At 40.1% G+C, this 27627-nt stretch overlaps 1 protein-coding gene across 1 annotated transcript; it reads right to left on the minus strand.

The window, feature by feature from the left end:
• Nucleotides 1–3228: 3228 nt before the first annotated feature.
• Nucleotides 3229–18659, minus strand: LOC118821755 (tumor necrosis factor receptor superfamily member 11B-like). Its single transcript, XM_036590487.1, has 5 exons — nt 18552–18659; nt 13607–13979; nt 11371–11577; nt 8161–8385; nt 3229–5174 (listed from the first exon to the last, which is right to left on the minus strand). Exons 1-5 carry the CDS (start codon nt 18582–18584, stop codon nt 4783–4785), a joined length of 1230 nt encoding a protein of 409 aa, XP_036446380.1. The 5' UTR covers nt 18585–18659; the 3' UTR covers nt 3229–4782.
• Between the last annotated feature and the right edge of the window lie 8968 nt (nt 18660–27627).

Raw genomic sequence — 27627 nt, forward strand, 5'->3', positions numbered from 1 at the left:
GGTGTGTGGCTGCGTGTGTGTATGTGTGGGTGCGTGCAGTGAACGCGTGGGTGGAGGGTGCGTCATTAATACTTCACTTTTTTAACTTTTGTGGATGCTTTATGTGCTCTGAGGCTATTTGTAGCAGTGCATCACTGATAAAACACTTTCTGAGAACAACATTTAATAATTACGTCCCATTTATTCATCTGCTAATAAATTAATCAATAATTAGTACGTATTAATCTGCAATCTTAAAAAAGATGCTTCTTCAAGGGTTCTTTAGTAAAGGCAGTAGTTCCATATAGAATCACGAACACTCAAAGAACCATTTAGATGTTTAAACTGTTCTTCGCATGATTGATGGAGACAGTTGTGTATGGTTCTGAATAGTAGCAAAAAGGGTTCTTTTATCATTAGGATGTCAAGCTTGTAACAAAAGAACAAGCTTTATCTCCTTGTGAAATATTAAACATATACATACAATATTCTACGAATAATTCAGATGGTTAATAACATACAATCTATATCTATAATCGACATGTACTGTCTTTGTCAACACCTATGTTTAATGACCTCTAATGACATACACACTTAAAAAGATTCTTGAGGGGTTCTTTAGTCAAGAAAGTGGTGATGAACATTTTCTTCACTAAAAAACCCTTTGAAGAACCATAAATTAATAAGTGTGTATCATTCATAATCTGGACTAATCTACTAATAATCTGTCTAAATTTCCAATCTATGCAAAATATGTTAGTATTCTGTGTCTAATAATCTATGCTGATCTATGCTGAAATATTCCGATATTTATTTTCCCAACAAACGGTCACTGTGGAAAAGTGACCTAATGTAAAAGATTCATGTTCAGCCCACTTAAATGCAGTGTCAGTGTGGGCAATAGAGAACACTGATACCATGAAGTAATTTCTGATGTGCCAAAAGAACAAAAATTCTCATTGCAAAACCTGTAAAGCCAGTATTTTTGGGGTGACGTCCAACATTTCTAGCACCTTTGGTTAAGATGAAGAACAAAGTACAGATAAAGAGACAAGGGAATACAGAAGATATGTGACCTAGAGTCTTAGAATTAAGGGATGGAAGAACAAAAGAAAGAAAAACATTGTGTGTTTGAGTCTTTGAACTCGTCTTCATCAATAACTTTACTGATTCCAGTGCTAAATATAAAATAAGCACCAAACACTCACCTGTCCACATGAGAACAAACACACCAAAATGTAATGATACGAAAGCCACTGCTCTTTATTAAAGGGGAATTCCACTGATTTCTCCAAATAGCTGCATAATTAAATAGTTAAGATGTAAACAGTCATTCAGAGAGGTTTGGTGTAAAATGCTGTTCTAGAGAAATTTACAGAGTCAGAACTGTTCACACGTCTGATGAGCTTATTGGCCTTAAAAGTTCTAAAACCACAGAAAGCTATTACACAAAATGGTTATGAATATGCTGTTGTTTTACATTGGTTTTGAGATGAGGTTCTGGCCTAAAACATTAAAAAAAACATTAATGATGAGAAGTCCAGAAAACCTGATACTGTTCTTTTATCATTACCAGAATTACATGTAACAACTTAGAATACATGTATAGGTCCTCTGTCTCTGTTTTTTTCCTCTCTTTTTCTGTTTTAAACTTTTCTATAAACAACCCGACTTGTCTCAAATGTGAAATAATCCCACATCACCAGTATGACTGTTTCAGTTATGGTCCATTGACTGGTGTCATCAGAAACTGCTTCATGGCATGGGTATTCTCTATTGTCAATACCAGTACTGTATTTAAGTGCCAGAATCTGCACCAGAGCAACACTACTGTCAACATCAGATAAACAGTACTTAAAGCGTTCATCTCTGAGATATGAGAGATAGATGACGTTCCACACTTGCTTCAGATCTGAAAAAAAACCCCGCAGGTGTTTCTGTCAATCCTTCCTCTGCGAGAAGACAACTCCACCCTATGAGTCTGAAAGGATGAGTGGCTGTCAAGAAGCTGTTACTGTGAAAAGAAAATAGAAAAAGTCCAGAAGCTATAATAAAACTAAAAAGTGGACACTAAATACTGGAAAAAGGAAATATAGTTGTTGAGATTTCTTTGTAATTTTCTGTTAAATATGTTTTCTGTTTTTCCTTTTGCTGAAAAATGAACTTGTACTTAATGGATGTTTTGACTGGAAATTAAATAAATGAATAGTGATCTCTGACTTCTGCTGAATTAGGAACTATTACCAGAAACTTGTGGTTGTGGCTCAGTCTTTTTCTCAGGACATTTTTAGTTTTCAGCGCGTAGCTCACAGATATTTAGACCATTACTCATAATTCAGCTGACCATATACAAACGTGTACATGCACACACCTGCGTCTACACAGACAGGCAAATTTAAAGGTCAACTTCACTTCCTAATGATAGGGGTGGAACAAAAAGATTTCTGTAATGATAGGGACAGCAAGGGACTTCCTTAGAGTCAGTGTACTGCACTATCAAGATCACATAATGGAAAACCAGCTTCAAAAGGAAAACCAGCTCCAAAAGGTCACTTCAGGCATGACTACTGTAAAACAACTGTATGACTACAATCATGTTTCAGCTTCTCAGCTTCTGTTACACTTTTCCTTTCACAATGACTAACACCAAGTTCCCCAAAACCAAGTCCTAACTGTATACCATTACAGGAGAAATAGCAAGGCTGCTGCAACGTGAGCACCGACGGCACAGTCCCGCCAGTGCTTTCTATGCTGCTGAGATTTCCGAGTTTGGAGAAGTCCTTTTCTTAGAGCGCCGACGGAGGCGTAGCTCTCTGATCTACGGCCAGGTCCACTCATGCTGGTTTCAGCAACAGCAAACAAAAATCCAGGCATGGAGGCTGTGCGGAAGCCAACAAGTAGAACCAGGGCTGAAGCAATATTTACCTAAGGTGCACAGAGAGAGCACGCGTGAACGCAAAGACCTGTCATTATGTCCAGCACGTGAGACTCACCTAATGACTAAAATTATAGTGGGAAAATTCTGCTAGACAATACGTTCCTGTTTACGGTTACTTAAAAAGAGCACACAGGGAGGAGACATTCAGTAAACTCTGCGCTGGTCCTGGGAAAAGGGAATCAGAGAGTGAGCTGGACACATTTTCGTGGCTTTCAAGGTGTGGAAAAGTGCGGTCAGGGCATCTAAATGTTAGGATTCAAGAAAACTGGCACAGTAGGTTTGAGCTTTCTCATGGAAGAAAACCCACAGCTCAGATAACCACCTCACATTGTGTAGTTTAACTACTAGAAAAATTTCTAGTCACAACCAGCTTTGAGCTTCAAAAAAACTTCAAACCTCCCTGTTCCGACAGCAAACGGTCGTCTGTGCTGCGTCAACCCAGCGTGGGGGATCTCCTACAGAGTCTGTCTCCCAGCTGACCCTTGTGGGCTTTTTGTGATTTAAAACAACAAATCATTCCATGAATTACTCACTTTGAATCCCAGCCTCTGCTTGAACCGCCTTAAAACAGAAACTAGTCTTTTACACAGGTGGTGAGTCAGCGCACTCACACTTCTGCTTTACAAGCCGAAGCATGAGTCAGCCAGTCACTAATCCTGGCTCTTCCAGTGGAAGTAACCCATCGGTCCCAATTCCCAAACCAGCTTCCTCTTTCTAAATATCACTCTTGGTCATGATGCGAGGAAGCCTGGTTTCAGATGGATAGCAAAGAGCTACATCTACTAGCATATGACCGGGTGAGAAGGATGTTCCCTTTTCAAACAGTCACATGGAGCCACTTTCAGTCATATTAGGACATGCTGGTTTGAACAGCACGTAAGCGAAAGTAGAAAGAAGTTCCTTCTTCCAGTGGCTAGCACCATGTGACATTCAAAATGATGTACCTTTGAGACAGGAAAGGTGTGCACACAGAGAATTGATTCATACAAAATTTTCAATGCAAAAAATATATAGTTAAATATTTACACAAAGGGATTTCAAAAGTACACTCAAAACATACAGCGAAGAAAGAAACGCAGGACAAAGGCTGCAAAGAGGAGTGTCAGGGAGTTCCCCAGTTCTCTGAAATACGAGCAAATTCCCAACTTAACTGTGAGCAAAAATAGCATCAGAGGAAATTTAATCCCATTATGAATAAAGAAAATAGTATGTAATATGCAGCCCAACATGCAATATAAAAAACATGAAGACAGCTTTGACACAGAACTGTATATTTAAGTTAGGCTGTGGAAATATTTACCTTGTGTATCTTGACATACGTATGGCACTAATACGATCTTTATATTTAGCCACATGTTTACAGTGCACATCTAGTTCAACATGTTGCTTGTCACTGCCACCTTATTATGAAGTAAACTATTCATATAAAATAAAACTGTTAATGTAAAAAAGCCACAAAAATAAAATAAAATAAACAAATAAAATTTGCTTTCAAATATGAAATGTAGCTTCAGATTCCAGTTTTCTGACAAATTGATAAATAGAAAAATGTTTAGAGCAAATTTGGATAAACATAAACCTTAAACACACCATTACTTAAATAAAACACAATTGCACTCCATTGTACTGTACATTCATATCCGACATTCTTTTGTTTAGAGCTTTAGTAAAAGCAGTCCAACAAGAGATGAGAAAAGCAGGCCACAAAAATATTTTTGTCCCTTATTGCCTCTACTGAAAACACCAAAACGGAACCCCACTCACCCCTTCTGTCCCACTTTTTATCCAAAAGTGAAATTATATACACCTCTTTCTGCAATTAAATAATTCTTCACCTCAGCCGTCCTTCCTACGCTTCCAGGATATTAGTCATTGTAGGGTTTGGATTTGAAGCATGAACTGTCCTGGAGCATGTTGACAATCATTTTTTCATACACGCGGTGCACGGACGAGGTGCTGATGACACGGATGATCCGTTTCAGAGACCGCAGCAGGGGCCGTGGGGCTCCACGTGGGCGCAGCTTGCGCAGGCTGTGGGACAGAGCCTTGACCAGGTCCTGACCACCATTCTGGCTCTTCCACAGGTGAAGCAGCTGCACAATGTAGCGGTGTGAAGGGCAAGAGAGAGCCAATGCCTGCACAGCCTCCTCGCTCACCTTCTCTCCAGGGAGGCTGTCCATGAGCTCCAGCAGGTCTCCCAGTGTCACGTTCTTCAGGCTAGTGCAGCGAGACACCTTCCTTTCACAGTGGCTCACACCTGGAGCAGAATATAGCAGAGGGGTGAGCTACGGACAGAAGTGACCCTCATTCAGTTAAGCCAAGAGAAAACCTGCAGCCCACTAGTAAACTCTATTATTATAGCAGATATAGGTCCAGATGTACATACGAGTGCAGGTACAGTGCAAAATGTGCCTTGATGCGACTATATGCGGCTACAGTGGACCTGAATTTGACGTTCAGCTTACTAAGACCCCCTTTACACCTGGTTGTTTAATGCGCCTTGAGCATCAGGATTATATCTGCATAGAGATTATCCCCAAAAAACACAGGTGTAAACGCACCGAAGACAGAACAGTGCTTTGCTGTCTCGCCATGACATAACAGCCATCTTCTTGTAAACATTGATGTAAAGCCTGTAACTTTTAAAGCGGCGACCATCTTTTTGCCTTATTTATAAAACATACCTGAATTTCATGAGAAATGCACTCTTAAGAATAGTTCTTAGCATTTGCATGCAAAAGATTTATAAAATGAATGTACGTTTTAAAAATATGTTATTTATAAATCATAAACTGTAGTAAAAATGAGCACGTGAACAAGCTTTCCAACTTCACCCATCTTTTAATTGATGTACTTAGATTGAGTGTAGCTTCAGTACTTAATGAACCATAAATGCTTAAACAGCATTTGGCAAACTTAACTTGACCTTTTCATAAAATGCTTTTTTTATGTTGCATAAATGTCTCTCTGCCACATCCCCTTTCCAAAAAAAGCCTTTCTTGGGATTCCAGACTGTTACAAAATCTTTCGTGGGAGGATGTTTGTACATCCTTCATGACTACCTTTAATGACTTTTTAAACTGGCTCTGGGTTCTGAGGTTTCTTTCCCACTCAAACTATTCTTATTTATTTCTTGTATATATCATGCCTCAATTCAAACATCTTTTTAGTTTAGCTGTTTTCACTAATGCTTCAAGACTGAAATTAAATATGACCCTCAGGTTTTATGGCTGTTTATTTTAAATCAGTACACACACAGCCTATATAATGCTATCCAAAACCATGTATAAAAGACAGTTTGCATGCAATACCCCATCGTTTAAAATTTCTAAAATTCAATCAACTTTGTTAAGCTGAAATAAAACAGCATTACCCTGAATGATTCTGAAGACGTCCCAGAGGAAAAAAATCAAAAATAAATCTCTGTAGTTCGTCCTAGACTTTAATGAGATCAGATGGAAAGAAAAAGGAGACTTTTGCTGAAGTCTTCTGCTTCTCAGACGTTTGCTCTAAACAAAAGACCCAGTAATCTTGCATGTTTCTCCTCATTAGTTTCAGTGGAGATCTCAGCAAGTGACACATTGTGCTCAGATTTGCCGAGATCCTAACATTCTTCTTTATATATACACACACTTAGAAAAAATAGCACATATACGGTGCACTCAATAGAGTAGTAGGTAAAGTACAGAAGTGTGTGGTTTGGGATGCGGCATTAGAACAGCCAGTGAGACACGTTCAACAGTCAAGGAGTTGCAGTGGCTATTATAGCTCTGCTGTGGTGCTCGTTAGCTGCTAATGAAACATTTCCAAATTAATGTTTAAGGTATTTCCTGATTAAAGATACATTTATTGAGGTAAATTAATGCATTTATTGATGTAAGCTGATGTTGGCTTCTTATTTGCCAGCTTCTTGTTTGAAATTCGTTCTTTGTTTAAGGCACCTCAATGTAACTGCTGCACCATTTAAGGTGGGATAGATGATTCAAATAAGATCTGGTGAATAAGAAGCTAACTTTACATGAGAGCAGAGCTTTAATAACCACTGGAGCTGCTGGACTATGGAATGCATCTCACAGGCTGGCGCGTCCCAAACCACACACTTCTATACTTTACCTACTACACTAATGAGTGCACTTTGAACAGTATATGCGCTTTTTCTTTTAACTGTATATGTGCTATTTTTTTGCATACTGTTTAGGGCGCTAGTATGTGGTTTGGGGCACGAAAATAATAACACGGCATGAAATCTCAGCTGTTTAGATTTTAACTTTCATTTGCTATCGCTACAGCAACAAATCAAATATCACTTAATATAGAACACTCAAATATTTCAGTTAATTTGCTTTAAAAACTGAATGTTCCAAAACCTTTACTGGATCAGCTATGGCTTTGTTATCTCATAACAGACTGCCACCGCACTCCCTAGTGAACAAGCTGCCTATCAAAATGGTGGCAGCGCAATTGTGTGACTGCTTTGGAATACTATGAACTGGCAAACTAAACTCTCATCTCACCTTTACCTCTCCTGTATGTCATGCCTCTTTCTCCGACTATATCTCCTAAAGAATTTTAGAAGAGTCACAATCAAGTATACTGAGCCATCAAAGAGCAACATTTGATTAATGACGTTTTCCTCTGGGGAAAAGGCCCTAATGGAACATCTGAATGAATCTGTTTTAACTGAGAATATCTCGGGGCTATCTGAGGTCTATCGTGAGGTTATCAGAAGTGAGTCACAGCGGAAACTTCAGCTGGCCAAAAACTGTCCATGTGCACTGTTCTGTGAAGCATAAGCTGTCCTAGAGCACTTTCACAAGTATGCAAATGAGCTGCTACACCAAATTTAAGGCAAGGAAAAGGAAATGCAAATTTGTCATCCTAAGTTACAAAAAAGCAAGTAACCCCTAATTACTTAGGAAAATAACCGGCATTTTTCAGAATTCACACTGTCTGACATTCACGAGCAGTGTGACGGAGTTATCCGCTCACTAGGATATGTCTCAAATAACGATTACTTCTTTTTTCATCAATATTTTGTTGTCTTGTTTTAATATGAAGTCTATTTCAAAACACGCACATATGCAGTTTAAGTCACTGCAATGATTGGACGATGATAAGAACCTGAGTCGACCAATGCCCAGTCTATGTCCCTGTCAGAAAAATACATTCTCACGTATGCAACATGCTTTACTAGATTAGGCACAAAGGCCTGGGAGAAGTCCCTGGCAGCCAGATCCTCTAACCTTGGATGATGCTGTACAGTTTGTCTTGGTCTTTATTCTTCTCCCGCCATAGACGCAGCAGATGCAAGGCCTGCTGGTGGGGGCTGCAGTTCTTCTTCAGCCGTTCCACACTCTTCCATTCCACCTTACGTCCGGGCAGGCTCTCCAGCAAGCGCTCTACTGGTACAGAAGCTAGTGGTGGAGACGACATGAACTGGAATATGACCTCCTCACACAGGGTGATGTCTGGGTGGAGGGACAGAAAGAATCAAGAAGGAGTGTAGGATTACGAAATGGAGAGAGATTGAAAGGACAGGAAAAAGAGGGGGGCGGAGGTTCAAGAGCACACAACAGACAAGTGAAACATGAACCTAAGAATTCCATTACCAGCTATACTCAAAAGTCAAAAGTATGATGTGACTAGCTTGGCAGAACATTTGCTGGCATGACATCATAAGATTTCAAAATGTGGGATACCCAGGCATGACTACTGACAGACCTGTTGAATCTAAACACCACTTAAATAGAATGTGTCTGGCCATGTGAAGCAGGCTAGAAGGTCTCAAAAAGTAGCATGATGCCATGTTCTAAAGTGATTTAAAGACAGATGCAAAACAAAGTCACTCAAGTGTACCAGTCTGGAAAGGTTTACAAAGCCATTGCTAAGGCTCTGGGACTCCAGCGAACCACAGTGAGAGCCATTATCCACATATAGAGAAAACTGGGAACAGTGTTGAACTTTTCCAGGAGTGGCCGGCCTACCAAAATTTCACCAAGAGTGCATCCACGACTCACAGAAGTCACTAAAGAACTCAAAAGAACATCTAAATAACTGCAGGCCTCACTTGCCTCAGTTAAGGCTAACATACAAGATTCCCCAATAAGAAAGACACTGGACAAAAATGGCATCCATGGGAGAGTTGCAAGGTGCAAACCACTGCTGACCAAACAGGACACAGGCTCATCTCACAATTGCCAAAACACATCTAGATAACCCCCAAGACTTTTGGGATAATATTTTGTGGACTGATGAGTCAAAGGTGGAACGTTTTGGAAGACATGAGACATACTATATCTAGCGTAAAGCTAACACCGCATTCCACCATAAGAACAACAAACCAACAACCAAACATGGTGGTGGTAGTGTGATGATCTGGGGCTGCTTTGCTTCTGCAGGACCTGGGCAATGAGTCATAACTGATGGAACCATAAACTCTGCTCTCTTTCAGAAAATCCTGAAGGAGAGTGTCTGTCTGTCACTTTGTAACCTAAAGCTCAAGCACGGTTGGGTTATGCAGCAGGACAATGATCTCAAGCACACAATCAAGTCTACCTCTGAATGGCCTCTGAAAAGGAAGGTTTTGGAGTAGCTGAGTTGAAGTCCTGACTTAAATGCCATTGAGATGCTGTGGAAAGACCTTAAATGAACAGTTCATGCTTGAAAACCCTCCAACATAGCCAAATTAACACAATTCTGTAAAGAAGAGTGGGCCAAAATTCCTCCACAGTGATGTTAAAGACTCATCGCAAATTAGCGCAAACGCGAGGGGGGTGCAACCAGTTACTAGCTTTAGGGAGCGATTACTTTTTCACATGAGTGATACAGGTTTTGGATAAATCTTTATCTTCAATAAATGTAATGATTACTTAAAAGCTGCATTTTTGTTTATTGTTGTCTTTATCTCATATTAAAATTAGTCAGATGATCTGAAACATTTAAATGTGACAAATTTGCAAAAATAGAAAAAATAAGGTGAGGGGCAAATACTTTTTCAGAGCACTGTACTCTCTCTGAGTGGGTAGGATGGCCCTCCCTGTGCCCTGTCACTTAGCACAGTGAGAATCAGCAAAAACTAAACTGGGAGGGGTGGTGTTGGGCATTTGGACTGGGATTCTGAGAATATGAAGCTGGTCTTGAAAACCAGCCCCTCCTGTCAGTTTTCCAAGTTCTTCATTTTAAGTTAAAATATGCAATCTATTTTTGTTTTTGTAAGTCAACACAAACCAAGAAATTATTATTGTGACACTAGTAGTAACTATAAGTAGTAATTTGAGGCATAGTGATAACACAGCAAATTTGACTGTGTACTTCCAGGGAAGACATTCCATGCAAAATCAAATTTCTTTTGGACAGTGTGGTTTCATAAACTGTTAAAATGAAAATACCCAATTTGCAAATCTCAGCATATAATCTGGAAAAAGCTAAGACTGCATAACTGTAAAGTAAAGAATCTCAGACTGAATAGCCGAGAAGGAGCTGAGCATAAAATGGAAAGATAAACTTTGACATCCTCCCAGGATGAAGAATATCCTTGAAACGATCCTGTCCTCTGACTCAGCTTCCTTCTTAAATTGTCAAGGATATGACATCACTCTATAATCGATTCCTCATGGCACCAGCAAAACCCAAATGCAAGTGCTAAATAAACTTGAATACTTGTCATCATTAACTGACAGTCTTGTATAGTCAATATATATACTTTTAAGTAAATTCATGTATAAAGTACATTTTTGAATAAATACATATATCTAAAAAAAGAAACAGAACATTTCTCACAAATTGTATTAGAACATTAGAACAATTTTTTTTAAAAAAGACATAACATTTTACTCCTCAGCTGCCACAGATTTTGAATTCGCATGATTTGTAGCCACATGATTAGCTATTGATGTGTTAAATGCAAAATGTATGCTAATGTGTTATCAAATTGACCAAATGGTCAATTAACTGGGATGGAGAATTGGTCTGAAACTAAATGACAGTGGGCAGTTTTGTAAAGGAAGCATGACATGTCTAAAGAACACAAAAGAAACATCTGAAAGGAATAATGATTTATGAAATTAGGCTACTAGTGTATCAGTTTGCCTGATATACATTTTCTGAAGATAAACAAATCCACAGTGATGTTAAGATGAGAGAGACTCTTTGTCTAGTCTAGGAAAGTGAGGCCACCCGGCTTGTATATCCGGGCACCCGACTTTATAAATTGGCCTCCGAGAAATGAAAGAACGCACCTAATCTGAAGTCATATATCTGTCAGGCAGCAATAAGTGTCAAAGAGAATGTAAGTCTGCTCCATGTGGTCAGCCGACATTATGTTAACATAATACTAAGCACTGTGTTAACATTATGCTTTCAATTAGGACCCTGCACTTACACCTTAACCACTAACAAATGACAGCCCCTATTCAAACAGTATAAGTATATGTCAAGGCCATGGCTGTGCTCACCATTGTTGCACTCTGCAAGCTGACGGGAGCAGTCGAAAGTGTGCTCACTCTCGCATATCGCATCCTGGGTGGCTGTACCCTGCCTTAGGGTCTTCAGGCCCAGCTGGGAGCACCCCCGGTGAGGCTGGCAGGGCTCTGTGGCTGAGTCCACACTGGAGAAAAAGCCCTGGGGACACTTCTCACACACAGTGTCACTGTCAGGCGTGCCTACAAAATAAACACATGCATAAAAAAGCATAAAAGAATGCCTAAGCATTTAGCTGCACTGTTTTATTTTTTATAAGGGCTTTGTTTAAGAGACAATGTATATGGTTATTGCTTTTAATCCAAAACATCAAAGGCTAAATCGATCTGCTAGGGAAACTTCTAGTCCATTACTGACAATCTGGGGTCTAAAATGCAAATATCTGCAGCGTGAGTTATCTCAACCGTTCAGGAGCAGCAGGTGGACACAGCACACAAGTTCCTCTTTTTAACTAAATAAAAGACGAAACGGGCATCTCCCATGTTTAGTCAGACTCCTCACCATGACTCACATATGTTAAAATGTTTCTGGGAAAGAAACAGTGGGTGTTTAACACCTGTCTCTGCTAATGCAAAAAAGGTCTGAGGTGCAACACAGAAAGAAACAACTTTCTTTTAAAAGGCAGCGAAGCAGCTATAATATAAATACTACATTAATTCATTATTTATTTCTTCATTTTTACCACTTTGGAATACCTTTAGCTCTTCTCATGCTTACGTGAAAATGTGAATAAGTAGAGGATACAGATTTTAACAGAAGCTCAAAATAGATGTTAACCACTTAAAATCGCAGGCTTACTACATACTAAGGCTTATCACTCACTAACTACAGGGACTTCAATGCAAACTGGCCAAGCTATTCTTCGGTTATAGAAGTGTGCAATAAAACTTTGGGCCTGTCAGTAGGCCCTGGCCATTTAATATAGGATATAATAATACAGGATATATGTAACAGGTCCTGAGTTCCTAGCTGAATGTGTCAGGGTCCCTTTGAAGGTGTTAGGGCTCCTGGTAAATTACCAAAAAAGTAAAACAAAACTCTGAATCACACTGACCAGCTCTATATCTGATAATGATGACCCCTTAATATACAGTGTCACTGTATGATAAACGTGAATGAAATCTATTTAAGTGCTTGTGCTTTACAAGGTGTGTAGTAAGTCAAAGCAAAGACACGCACAGAAATTAGAAACCGTTCCTTATTTGCTGAACAGTTCTGCATTCAAAAGATCTCTGTCGCCATCTTATGGAACAAAATTTCTTTGCCACAACAAACTCCAGTGTAAAACCAAGTTCTGACAATAAGCAAAAAAGAGACAACACTGTCTGTGATGTGCAAACCATATATTGTCCAAGTCTAAGGAAACTGTTCCACTTCCAATTATGCATGATAATCCTAGCTCACATCACTCCTTTTTGCAATAAATCATTCTTCTTCAGACAGACAGAGTGTTTGTTTGGCCAGAGAAATCTGTTCCCTAGGGTGCAGACTCCTTAAACTAGAGATTTGAAGCACAAAGACAGAAAGATAAGGAAGACCCTGATTAGTAGAATCTCCAACAGTGTACAAAGATTTAAAAGGAAGTCATGGATGTACGTGGGGAAGCCAATACGTTAACAGTGGCCCATGCTGCTCTATCTAATGAACAGACATGTCACTCAGAGGTGAAGCTGTTGCCAGGGGAGCATGGGCTTACTTTTACCTGCTGTCCTTCTATCGCAACTGCATCCGTTGAAACAACAAATACTCTGATTAACATTGGCCCAAGCAAACACAAATGCACCGCCAAGCGACTCACCGCCTGCCAGGCAAAACAAAGGAGAGACATTTGCAGATTGTTACAGAAGATACACTCCCCCCTTCGTTTTCTTAATGCTGACACAGGTTATTAAAGGTGGAAAATGGGAGTCAGCAAGGCGAGAGTATATCCAACCTCAGGCTCTGCTCACAAGATGACTGACTGTGAAGGCTGTTTTGAGGTCTAGGCCTCCAGGCTGTTTCTAGAATGGAGCGGGAAATGAGACGAAGTGAACTGATTTTGGGAAGCAGAGAAGCACTCTTACACTGCGCAAGACCAGCAGGTAAAGCTTTTGAACATGAACTATGAGAAAGCACTGAAAGAGCTGGACTTGGCCAGGAGACGGACATGTTTCTTTTAGAATATTTTATAGCAAAGAATAATACGGGATCGCTGTCAAAAAAAGTTCTTACCCAGCACGGAGACACCTGAGCCTGGCGGACAGGCAGTGTGTGGGACGCAGAATTCCACCACCAGGTGGTAGCCAGCTATGCATTCACAAATACGATCGTGTGTACTGTTGCACTCCCTCCGGACAAGCTGTCTCTCCTTGCAGACTGAAGTACAGTGCTGGCAGCTGTCTCCCCAGTGCCACTGCTCTGCGAAGCGCCTCTCAGGGCAGGGGGAGCAGATGGTGGGCTTGCTGGAAGTGCAGTGGTGCTCCACAGCTGTGCCCGGTGGGCACTGGTCACACAGCAGCATCTCAGAGGTGATGGGATCACGATGCAAGTACTTGGGCGTCTCATGGTAGGCCCAGGCAAAGGACATGAAGGACATGACGAAAAGCTACAGAAAGGGAGAAGACAATGGAAATAAGAGGTTTGTATGCACGTTCTGTATGTTGTATCATGTTCAGAATCAACAAGATACATTTGGATTTATGTGTGTGTGCGTGTGTGTGTGTGTGTGTGTGTGTGTGTTGGGGTTGTGCATGTTGGGGCAGGCTATTATCCGATATTGCCAGAGAACCAGAAGACAAACGATTAAGACCGTATGTGGTCCAGATGTCCTGAGCGCAGCATCATCACTGAGCAATTTTACACTGCGGACTTCCCCGTCACCCATCTGCCATGAACAACAATATGCGGCAGATCCTGCTATGGCCGTAGTGCGACTGCGCTTGGCTTCAGTTCAAATGAGCAAGACCCACAAGAAGGGGAGAGCAGGCGAGCTAGCCATAAACCTCGCTCTGCGGTGTCTCCAGACCAAACATTGTGTTCTCCACAGCAGGTGGTGGGGCTCAGCGAGGAAATCATTAAGTCCTCAAGCTCATTTTTTAGCATGGGGGAATGCCACACGTATGGCAATCAAACAGTGGAAAAGCCAATGAACTTTTAGCCTTTCGCTGCTGTGATGAAGGCTGCCATTTGACGACGTAGGGTACAGAATTGTAAACCAAAATTACACGCTAGTATAGGACTTCTGACGACTATAATTACACCATTTGAATGATCTGAAGGAACCTCACAAAAGATGAGTCTTATGGCCTATAGCCAACTTCAGATTCAAACATCTGATTTCAAGGTATGTAGCTTTTAACTCAGCCAGACTCAGCACGCTGTTCCACAGCAAAGCTCCTCAGTTTTAAGACTGCAACTGGGGAACCGTGAAACAGAGTCATGTTCAGAGAGGAGGTTCAGATCTCATGCTGCATGAGCCAAAAGTAATGCAAGGCGATGACCCAGACCATTGACCCTGAGAACCAGTACGGCATATCTCCCTTCTCTTGCCTTATAGAATCTAATAATTTGGAGTTTGCAGACTGTCATTCCTCTTCCAAAAAATCCTACAGCACTGGAAAGCTGTCACAGCCTTTTCCTCTGAGTAAGGCCCTGTTGAACTGGAAAGAACAATAGTGTAAGATACTCCTCAGGTGGTATAATAGGACGCAAAGCATTCACAAGGTCCTTTGAATGACCTCATGCAGACCTACATCAGCGCCGAACTCTGGCAGCAAAGCTCCCTCATTTTGGCCCCTGCAGAAGCTTCGCTTACTGCTTGGGAGGCCTGGCATCAAACGAGCATGTGGCTCCCCAACATGCCCATCACAAAGTCATCAACCTCACACACGACACACAGATGAGAGAAGATTAAAAAATGCTCACTTTCATATACACAAGCCACAGAACCAGAGGCAGGATTACACAAGTTAACAAGCTATCAACAACCCTACCATGACATCAGCTGCCATGTTTGATCCATTCTAAGTAAGAGGAGACACCACAACATGAAAATGGAAACAAACAAGTTACAGGCACAATCAATCAGTCCAATTATCTAGACTGATTTCCTGATTAAAGAGTTTCTCCAAGGCACACTGTACACTGTACCGTGGGCACACTGTATTTTAGTTTTGAACCTATGACCAAACATTAATCTTTCAAGAATAATTCTGAGGACATCAACACTAGCCCTTAAACAAACCCTCGCAAAAAACTTCCACTTGTTGATTATATCCATGTGACATTTAAGAAATCTGAAATATGAAGAAGAAAAAGAAAAAATACAGTAATTCAAAATGTTATACATAAGTTATTTGTCACGTTACTGTTTTAAATTTCTACACTGTCTTCATTTTTACTCTGCACTGCATATCCACCTACTTATAAAGCTGTAAACTTTGACTCATAAATTGTTAACAGTTCAGCTCTGGTAATGGCTTAAAGCAGTAAACAGGGGAGTGGGTGTAATATTTTTATTATTACACATACTGTTTGCTCTTATCTTTATCTGTGGTCTTTGTAGACAATCTGATATTTTGTCTGCATAACTTAAAAACAAGAACGTTAGCAACTCTCAGCCGTTTGTCATCTGGCAGGCTATCATACAAGTGGCACTTCAAAAAGACAACAATGACCTTCAGAGACCATACTACCAGTTCTGATCCAAAAGAGGAACTTCTTGCTCTGTACTTCCTTTCATGATTATTTGTTCCTATTTGAATAAACGTTGTAGGCTCATATCTTGTTTAATGTCACCCTAATCACTGTATTAAAAAAAAGATGTTAATTTAGTGGGGCTACCTTTTATTCTTTGTCAAGACAGATAGGTATAACAGTGTTGTGGAGGGTGGGGTAGGGGGTTGAGAGAGAGAGAGAGAGAGAGAGAGAGAGAGAGAGAGAGAGAGAGAGAGAGAGAGAGAGAGAAAGACAAACACAGACCACATAGAATGAGGGAAACAGTAAGAGAAAACAGAAAGAGATAAGGAGACACAAAAAAAGAGAGACAGAGAGCAAGAGAGAGAGAGAGAGAGAGAGAGAGAGAGAGAGAGAGAGAGAGAGAGAGATTGACAGAGAGAGAGACTGAAATCCATACAATGACAGGTAAAGGAGAGACAGAGTGACAGACAGTGAGATATAGATAAAGACAGGGAGAGAGAGACAGTGAGAGAGAGAGAGAGAGAGAGAGAGAGAGAGAGAGAGAGACTGACAGCTGACAGACAGAGACAGAGAGACAGGTAGATATAGGGAGAGGGAGACAGAAATAGAGACAAGAGACAAATTGACAGGAAGAAATAAGTAAGGGTAAACAGACAGAGAGAGATAGACAGATAAAGGTAGGAAGACAGAGAGAGCGAGAGACTGACAGACAGAGAAATAGGTCAAAGTAGAGAGACAGACAGACAGAGAGATAAACAGGTGAAGGTAGAGAGAGAGAGAGGGAGAGAGACAGTCAGACAGACAGACAGACAGACAGACAGAAAAATAAATCCAGATACAGGCAGGCAGGCAGAGAGAGATAGACAGATAAAGGCAGAGAGAGAGAGAGGTAGAGAGGTAAAGGTAGGGAGACAGAGAGAGAGAGAGACAGATAAAGGTAGGGAGACAGAGAGAGACAGATAGAGAGGGACTGACTGACAGAGAGAGAGACAGTTAAAGGTAGGATGAACAGAAAGAGATAAACAGGTAAATGTAGTAAGACAGAGAGAGAGTTTATTTTTCACCTGCTCCTTATCACAACTAGCTAACACTTCTGCTGTCACATTCCACCCCAACACATCTCCAAATCCTCATGGTCTCTCCACAGGGACTCACATGGCCTAAAGCAGACTAAAAGTTCCACATAAAGGCCCCATATGGAGAGGCCATGTTCACAGGTCCTAGTGGACCTGGATTATTTCTGTTATCTGATACACATCGAAACAAGGATACATGCAAATCACACTGCAGGACCATGTACGGCCAACATGCAAAACACATGAAATAAGTGCCACAGTCACGAAAGCAATCACTATGTGTGTACACCGAAACCACTGAAAGTGTTGTCATAACTGCTCCATATTATCAATCCATATCATAAAAATGATCAATGTTTCATCATGCCACTCCATGTTATCCCCAAGAGGGGGTTTCCAACCCAGTGCAGTCTTTTCTATTCTTGTATTGAAACTGCGCAGGCAGTGCAGAATTCCCATCAAAAGTCCATCTTAGGTTAGGACTAGGTTTAATCTGTGAGTGCTAAATCACTCCATAGACTAAATCAGTAGATCACAGACAACAGACTGATTTAACTTCAACTATAATATTAACAGTCAGCTACAAAATGTGCATGAGAGATCATTTTTAATCCTAAAAACGGACCAGAATAAAGATGAAACGTTATTATTAATAGATTTAGGGTCATTAGATGGTATTATGTACAATAACACACAAAAAAATATTAACCCACAGGGCATAAATACATTTTTTGTCTAAAATTTGCCTACTACTGGAGTAAACACGTTGGAGAAGTATAATATGACAGCAGAGGAGAGCAGTGCAGTATATTTTTTCAGCTAACTTAGAGGACGATATGACATAACACATGTTCGTCTAGTTTAGCCTTCTAACTGTTTAACTGTGGAAAAAAAATGTAATAAAAAACCGTAAAAGCTCGTTGGGAAAAGCTTATAAGTCACAGGTGGATAGAGAACTAACTTAGCTTGCTCAGCTAATTTACAATGAGTCTTTTTCCACCTCACAGAGCAGTGAAGCTCATTCTTACTAAGCACCACTGACACGCTGTTAGCACTCTTGTCTCAGACGTTCAACAAAACATTCTCGCTATAAGAGGAAAATGATGGTTTCTTAAACAGCTTTGTCTCGGTGTTTAACCTGCATAAGCAGTGAACAGCTCCTCGCGGAGTAAAGCATTTAAACCCGTACAGATTTCACTGCAGTTACACAGCTGAGTTAAACCGTTAGAAACCCGTTAGATTTAACTGCCACTTCGCAACGGCCTTCACGTGCCGGCACACTCAAATATGAAAAAATAAATAAATAAAATAACGCTGGCTCAGTGCGAGAGACAGACAGGGAGGCTAACGTTAAAGAATCTGCTCGACCCTCAAAGAGAGTTAAAGTTTCTTGATTTTCTTACCATGTGTACTTTCATCGCTGTCCGCAGCGGCATATCTCCTCGGATAAGTGTGAACCACTCGCTCCATTACTTTTATAGTAAAGGATAAGGGAGCTGCGCCCACCCACTTTATGTCATTTATTTTTATTTTTTTTCCTACCCGTATTCCGACAGACTCCGCCTTCCTGCACTAGGATTGGCTGTATATGCGAGCTTGTTTGTGTGTATGAAATACTAGCCAATCCTTGCGAAGGAAGGCGGGACTAAGTTCGGAGTACGTTTGGAGGAAAAAAGCTTCACGCTTCTCTGAAAAACACGCACAGTGACTGTAACTGTTGTACAGAGATTTTTTTAGATCGGGAAAAGCGCGTGTACAGACTTTGCTGTTACGAAGCAAAATGCCGCTGGACATCATTCCCACAAAGGTCCCCACGGAGCCGCCAGTTTGTTAGGTTCACCTACTTTGTCTCTACACTGGCCATTTTACCAGATCTACCTTGCCCTGCTGAAAACTCATACCAACCATTAAGAGTTTCTGTTGGTTTCTGGCGGTGTCCAATAGTCCGTAATGGTACTTCGGTTTTCATGAAGGGTTGATAGGCAATGTAAAGGATTCTGATTGTTTAACAGGTGTCCTGGGACTGATTCCAGATGCATTTGATGGTTTCCTATTGAGATCTAAATGTGTCCTACAGGAAAGTAGTGGTCTCTCATCTAAATTAAGCCAGTTCCTATTAGAAAGCATCAAGTTTTAATCCTAATTGTTCAAGTGATCTTCGGCAATGTAGGTATACAAATAATGACTTCATCCATCTGTTGCTATTCACAATTTGTTAGCCACCATCTCTCCCTGTTTATCAACTGAAAGGGACCACCACTGACCACTATTTGGGAGAAGGACCATTCTCAGCACAGCAGTTACACCAAGGTGGGTGTCGCTCTGGTATTAATGTCTCAGACGCTGGCGTTTTTAAACACCTGGGTACAAAATAATCAGCAAACAAAAACAGCTTGTTAAGAGAGTATCATTTAAAAAACAGGGGGTCTTCAAGGGTTCCTTATGTATAGGGTTATACATAGACCTGTGCACACTCAAAGAATCTGAATGCATTAATGGTTCTTTGCGTGGTTAAATGGTTCCTCCAATGCTGAAAGAAATTGTATGGTTCTTAAACTATGGTTCTATGTAGCACCAAAAAGGGTTTCACTATCATTATATGTCATAAAAGACAATTTCTGGTACTATACAGAACCAAAAAGCTACAAAGTAGGGGTGGCAGTAAGTGTAAAATATGTAAAATCTCCAGCAACACCACTATTTCTAACTACTGTGCTGAGAATGGACCACTACCCACGATTAGAAGGGGCCTTATGGTGGTCCCTTCCTACTGATGAATGGGTTACAGCGTGGCTGGGAAATTGTTCAAAGCAGCAGTGGAGCTAGTCAGTAACTGTAAACACACAAAAGTGCTATATTCCTATATGTTAGGTGGGTCTGATAAAATGTCATTGAGTGTACATACATGGTGGGTGAAGAAAGTATGTTATTAAATACATTGAATACACTGGCAGTTTAGTGTTTTTTATTTTATTGAAAAAGTCATTTTTTGTCTTCTTTTGTGTTTTTATTCTAAGCTAGGGTATAGGACTCTTTTCCAAATGGGGAGTAGCTTTAAAACTGAAAATGACATCCAGTAGCATTTTGGATTTAGACAGCCAGACCAAAATGGTCTTTAACATACTATAAGATGTTGACAGCATATTTTAAGGCCTGTTTTATGACAAATGTATTATAATGATCATTATTATTGTTGTTTTTTGTAAGCTTATTTTGACAGCTGGTACACCAATTCCATTTTTCTTTCTTGCATCTGTTACTATTTCTAGGGCTCTTTTCTCTAAGTGCTCTAGTGATCTAACTGCAAAGCGAGTGTGTGGTTAGAGGACACCAGGACTAGCAGAGAGCTGCCGGGCAATGTACGTCAGGTCACAGGGGACTACAGGGACTCCAGCTGCAACTAAAATACTTCAATGGTCCCGACTTAACGACACAGCCACAAAGTATGTCTGTGATGTTGGTGTGGTCCCCGAGTGTCCCTGCCCAAAGATAGTACAGCCATGACGTCTTCAAGGCCTCTCCTCGTTCCCAGCAGGTCACGCCTTCTTCTGATTGACACAGTGCTTATGCCTTCAAATCTTAAAACGTTGAAGGAAGAACTTATTATACCAGTGGTATTCAGCTAAAGTTCTGAAAAAAATGTTACTGTTGTCTAAATTGTCATTTTAATCTTGAATGCGTTGTTTACACAGAGAAGTACATGTTACTGAATACATTTAACAAGAATCCAAACCAAGTGGGATTTGAACTTACGACCTGCCACAACATAATTGCCAACCAAGCCAAAGCTAACACAGCCTCTGCTCTCTAGTGTCTCTCTAATCTGGCCTCTCAGGAATGTCTTTCACAATGGCCTACATGCCAGCTTTGCTCCACATCATATACGCCAGACTCTGACTAACGCACACGTTTCTGAGAGACGTCTCCACAGTTTTTCTGTGCTATTAGGTGACGTACTGGACACTCCACTGCTTAGACAGTGGGGGAAACAAAGGCCACATCTCCACGAACCATGTTGGAAGACAATACTGTGACGCTAAAGCAAGTTTAGGCAAACGTGGACCTCAATGCCACCAGTGACGTGTGGCTTGGCGACCTGTGGTAAAGCCTAGCAGATTTCTCCAGTTCTGCTGACACCAGTGTGTGCGCAGACAAGATGTGGGTGTTAAGAGGTCAACCATCGATGTTGCCATGTGGCTACTTCGCTGACCAATTCAAAGACTGTGCCCACACATTCATCACAAAAGGCAATGCTTTGGTGCTGCTGAAGGATGCTCTCTTTCCACATGCCTACTGTTTATCCAGGAGTAGGCCATAAGCCCAGGGGACAGAATAAACACACCGTCAACACGTCTGTCACTCTCTATAAACCTCACTGTGTAGTTGTGTAGTGAAAAACTTCATGTATGCTTCATTACACTATTTTCAGGCTATGTTAATTTCTTGGCATGCTACATCACCTGACAACAAGCTTATTCAAATGAATTAAGTATGGTAAAACTGTAAATTCTAGAAGTGCACCAGTATATTAAAAAAACATGCATATTTCAAACATAATTCCCAAGATTTTTAGTCTCTGTTAAACATCTCCCTTCATCTATAAAAGCAAAATCCAAGTTGTTTTGGTTGCTGGGTTTGCTCGGAGGTGTCTTTATGTTATTTGTGACTGTAAGGGATTTGAGTGGCATATTCATACAGGATAAAGTATCTGTGTAATTTCCATAAATTACCCTAGATACCCTCCATAGGATCGAAACCTCATTAAGATTGAAATTAAATACGCCCAAACAAACAAGCAAACAAAACAATAATAATTTCAGTTAATGTCAGATGAAACAGCATTAAGCTAGCAAAGTAGACTCATTCAATTTAACAAATGCCACCCAACAAGACAAAAATTACAAGTACTTCAAGATATTTAATTTACCTTCATTTTAGAAGTTATCCTTGTCTCCTGTTCACCAAAAAAAGGTGTTGTTGTCTATTACCGGGTTTTAATATTACATTATCGTCAGGTCGATTTGACTACTATTAAAGAGAGAGCACCAGGTTTGGCAATTATGGGAAATAATTAGCTCCAGAACTGTGAAAATTACAAACATTGCATACTGGATTAAATAAAACTAATCCAGTTTAAACAGGACTTCAGTTGCATACTTGCGTTAATTAATTCAATCTAAGCACCTACTTGAAGACAACACAAATTCCTTAAATCATTTTTTATACTAACATAGAGTATGTTTTTATATAAGCCCAATAACAGTATGTATGTCTACCATTACTCACATGCAAAGCTCTTGTCAAAGCCTTCATTATAATCATGGATTGATTTAGCAAGGCATTCCCATGTTCAAACACATTTGGAGCAAGAGGATTAAGGCTATACAGGGCAGTTGTAAGACCATAAAGCTGAGACATTTGCATGGGTTGTAGATTGGTACTACTGTACTCCCTGCCCCCATCTATTGTGTGAACACTGTGATAACAGACTCGGTCCACAAAACACAATCAATTTCCATAACAGATCTCGCAAATGAAAAGAACAGGAACTTTAACTGAAAGCTGGCTGGCAACAGCATGCCGTTGTGTTTGGGAGAGGCCAAGACCAGGATTCCTGGGATGAAGTCCAAACTGTAAGGATAATAACATTAATCCAATGGTCATATTACCCTTTCATGGATGTATAATAACACATCCGTTATTTAGTTTTTCTTCTCCCTCAAATCTTCACCCAAAGAGCACAGTATATTTCATTATAAAACATACCTACATGATTGTATTGGCTGAATTGGGCACAGAAAGGACATCTATACCAAACAGTATTCAATCTAAGGTGAGAATGGACTGATGAGACATGATTGTACTTTAATTTGACAAAGGTAATCTAAGCCAACATATTAAAAGTCCTGCTAAATTTTGGAGGTTTGCACAATATAGATAAAGTTTAAATGGCAGGCTCCACTAGAGTGATTCGACTGTCTTTTGTATGGCAGAGATGAGGCTGGCCAAAGCGATGGCTTGATAGGAGAACAAAGGTTCCACTAGATACTGCGGGTGACCAGACCTCTGTTGGCCAGGCCATAGGAGATCTACGATGAGGTATGTGACCTTCTCAAGTTCTCCCCAGAGACGTGCGGTCTTACCCCAGATGTCTCATTTGGCCATGTTTTTTATCTCTTTCATTTTTTGGCTTTTGTGAACATAAATCAACTGGACAATACTTTATTTATTCACAAAAACAGAATGTTACGAATATCACTGAGATAAATCAATAGAAAGAACGTTGCTGCGCACAAAAGGCTTCCGGGCCTCCTGACCAACTTCTCAACCTCAGCCAGTAAAAACAGCATGTCAAATGACATATTGTATGGATAAAACACAGAACCCTTCAACATGCTCACTGTAAAGGATTTAGATCCCCTTCCCTCTTATAACTAAGGACCTATAATTTGAGGTACTCCACACAACAGTAACTTAAAAAAGGGGCACAAAAATGATGTATTTACAAACGCATGTTCTTATTTGAAGCTTCCTTGAGACAAATGGTCATGTTTATATACTTGATCATTTAATGTTGGGTAGAAATGTAATATTATACCGTCATGAGATGATTTTCCATTAAAATGCAATGGGAACGCAAAACCGTGAATTTCACAGTTCATTAGAGAGACTGGTTTTCAGTGGCCTCCAACAATGTCTTCTATAACCACTTTGGTCATTTAAGCTGTAACGGGAGCGTTTACAATCTATGGCATCTAGACTGAATACAAAATGGCTCCCAGACGATTCTTGCCGGGAAATCACCAATATGCATTTCAAACAAACTCCAAGTTAAATCACGGCTCCCATTTTATGTGTTTAAGAGTTTGTCGCCAGGAGCAAAAACTTATGGTTAAGGAAAGTAAACAAGTGTAGGCAACTGCTTGTTTTCTGTTTGTTTTATTCCTTTCATGGGCATCTTAGTGAATGTATGTTTTGTGCATGGTGTTTGCCGTCCAAAACGAGAGTGTGGTCAGGCAGTTCCCTCTGCTTAGCCACAGTCGTCCTGTACGCAATGTGACGTTGCCCTCTGCTTCAGGAAACGACTCCTCCAGAGCAAAATTACTCCATGAAGAGTACGCTTTCTTGGTAATTCAAGTGTGTGTCTGTGTGTATGTGGCTAAGAGCCTGCGCCAACTGTGAGAAGTCTGTAAGAGTATTCTAACCTCTTACCCAATACATTTTTGACCCATAAAAAGGACTGCCCTGAAGTAATTGTTAAGCAGTTTTGGGTGTTCCTACAAGAAATGAAATGCTGTCGTAATAATCAGACTTCCAGGAGAGCACAGGCCCACTTTTCCTGCAGACGGTAACACCCGAGAAAGAGAAGCAGACTGCTAAATCAAGACTGATGAAGTTTCCACATGGCCCTCACAGACTTTTCCTGCTTTGTTTTCTTTTCCGACACTATCTTTGTAAGCATTTTCCATATAGTAAATCTCCAGCTGCTCTCTGCGTTACCTCAAAAATTGACAAACAGCTTTTGGCACAGTGAAAAATCAGCAAACTTCTTTCAAACGCACTCAGAGGTCGTTCATGGATTCTCTTATTTTAGAAATTCCTGCATTTTGAGTCCAAATAAGGCTCCGCCTGACCTGTATCAGAACTGTGCATTAAGTATTACGTACATCATTAGCCTGAACTTTCATATGCCAGGAAAAGCTAAAAAGGGAAAACTGTTCCCTTTAGGTATGTCTGTACCATGACTGCAGTCTTAATATCAGGCAAACGGAATTTTTGTCCAGCCATCAGCAGTATATTATTCATATGTTTATAGCATGCATTTCATCTTTCCTAGTACTATGCTTTTTTCTTCCAAAATGTCCTCAACTCATCCACTGAACCTGTTGAATCTGAAATTTATTTTTAAATACCTAATAATAAATTTCATAATACACACAAATAATAGTTTGTGGTGGAACAAAAAAAAAAAACATGCTAAATTACACCAGCACAGCTGAATGTCACTCAGCAACTGCAAAAATGAAAAAAAGAAGAGACAACTACAACGTAATATTACAACTACAACTGCAAACCTGACATGACTGAAAAAAGCTTTTTTTTTCAGTTTCTTTGGAAGAAAAATAATGTGCTCTAGGGATCAGACTTTAGCTCATGAAACATTTCCAAGCCGAAAATTTAATTTACCATCTTTGGCTTACATTAGAAAAAAATATGATGATTCGAGTCGGATTTCCTTGTAGCAATTTAGAGATGTTTTCTGATGGATGAGTCATCAGCAGATGCTAATTTTAGTGATGAGCCATAACTTACACAGAGCACAGATTTCATCAGGCTGAAAGTTAGACAGACAGCTGCTTTGACTGACCTAAAATGCCAAACAAGGAGAACTAAATAAAATGAATTCATTGCCAGTAAAAGGGCGTTGAAATCTATATTTGTCAGCCGAGGTTTTGTAACTGGAAGGAGAACAGAGGAAACTGTTTAATCCTCCCGTAGAAATTGATAGGTGCAGAATGGAAATAAGCCTCTCATTCAAAAAAAGAAAACGGGATCCAGTTTCGAAAGGGGAAAAAAAACAAATATCAATCAATGTGCTCCTTGGGTCTTGGGTTTTTTCTTTTGCCATGCCATATTTGTTTAAGGGGTTGTCAAAAGCATTTCCTTAAACTTCTCCATCTCGGGCAGCTTTCAGTGAGATCTCCCTGTAACCACAGTCGTGGTACACTGACGGTCACTCTGTGGCCACATTATGGGCCAGTTCATCTTTCTTGGAAGTCAGAGTTGACCACATGAAGGGCTTTGGGCAAAGCAAGTGCTCTGAAGCCATTTGAAAAGGGCTCCAGTGATGATGACGTTTAGGGGAGAACCTGGGCATCTCCACTCCAGGCTTGGCATGGTGGAGTATGAATGACCTCTTCTTCAAGTCAGGTCACATGGAAACAATAAAAAGTTCATGGAAATATATCACGAGAAGGCTTTTCCTTACCCTTAAGTCTGAGCTGAAATTGAAGTTTGAACTAAATTACAGACCACAGATAATATGACAGGTGTTCCAAACAGGCATTGTACACTCCTCAAGTTGTACACAGTGACTGAATTTGAAGCATTTTGAAGATGCTACAAGGAACATATGCACAATGACTTTCTTAATACACTCACGATCACTCATGTTTGCCTGTAGCAGTGCATTTGTGGCATCATCTTAAGAACCAGTTAGCTCTTGATATCACTTTAGTGTGTTCTGGTATTATTAGACTTACTCTGTTCACGATTCAGGTCAGATAACATGACTATGACCTTGAAACATTCATTAGAAAATGCAAGGTAAAAATTAGGCCTATGTTACCAGAATGTCAGAATGCTCAAATAATATTGCAAGTCATATAGAAACATTAGAGTAAATTATAGAACTAAAAGGTTTCTGCATTTAAACATTGCTATGTAGTGACATGCATGAGCAGCACATGCTCATAATTTTAGGACTGTATATAGTTCTTTGGGTAGGTAAAATTCATAAAAAAGTTCATGAAACGAGTGAAATGATACTTGGTTTAAGTTCAAACAAACTGTTTCTGGCTACAATTAAAGAGTTTCATTCCAAAATGCTGTATATATATATCCATTTGTATATCATGTGTAGTACATTATTCTTTGTGTATACCAGCATGCCTGTCATGGTTATCTGTGTACTATGGATTTTGTATTTTCGTTGCAAGGGTAAAAAAGTAATAATAAAAAAAATAATGTACAGCCATACACTGCTAACATGCTGTTAAAAGGCTATAGTACAGTTACCATTGTGTTATGGCCTTAAATTAGCTGAAGGGGACTTGAGTGTGAAGAGAATTACTTGTTACTTGCAACTTAGTGACTTGTCCCCACCTCTGCTAGCTAGCTGCTCTAGGGTAATACTCACTTTACCCTGGTTGTTTTACTGCAGTGAGTCACACTGAAGCAAACTGAAGTTCCAAAAGTATGCTGACATTTATTTTCGGTTTCATGCACTCAAACCAAACATAACGCAAAGCAAAATAAGTATAAGAGGGGGAGAGGTGTGGAGTAAGTAAAGCAAAATAGGTATAAGGGGGAAGAGTTGTGGAGTAAGTAAAGCTAGCATTATAGTAAGCGCAGAGAGAACCAACATGCAGGCTCTTAATAAACTCTCTCTCTCTAAAACAGCAAAAAAAAAACAACATAAAACTGACTACTGGGGTGCATGCCCACACATTTCTTAAAGAAACTAACTTCCCAACACAACCCCTACTCTGGATAGTGTATAACACGAAACACCAATCCAGCACATATACAATTCAACACAGAGTTGCTTGTTTTTTTCTCTTTTTTTCCCCAAACAGAAGCACTTAGAGTTCACTTTCTTTAGTTTCTTTAGTCTCCTGGGAATACTCTAGTCTTGTTTTCCTTATTTTCTGAAAAAGCATTTTCCTTTCTTGGGGGGAGCCAGTGTAATGTTAGGTA

This window comes from Colossoma macropomum, unplaced genomic scaffold, assembly GCF_904425465.1.
Source record: "Colossoma macropomum unplaced genomic scaffold, Colossoma_macropomum, whole genome shotgun sequence".
Lineage (NCBI taxonomy): Eukaryota > Metazoa > Chordata > Actinopteri > Characiformes > Serrasalmidae > Colossoma > Colossoma macropomum.

Coding starts and splice junctions, on each gene's coding strand:
- LOC118821755 (XM_036590487.1), bottom strand. CDS start 18,584: ATGCCGCTGCGGACAGCGATGAAAGTACACATG. Junction 11,578..13,606: donor CTCAGGTGTCTCCGTGCTGG/GTAAGAACTTTT, acceptor TTTATTTTGTAG/GCACGCCTGACAGTGACACT. Junction 8,386..11,370: donor GCTTGCAGAGTGCAACAATG/GTGAGCACAGCC, acceptor CCCTCCACCCAG/ACATCACCCTGTGTGAGGAG.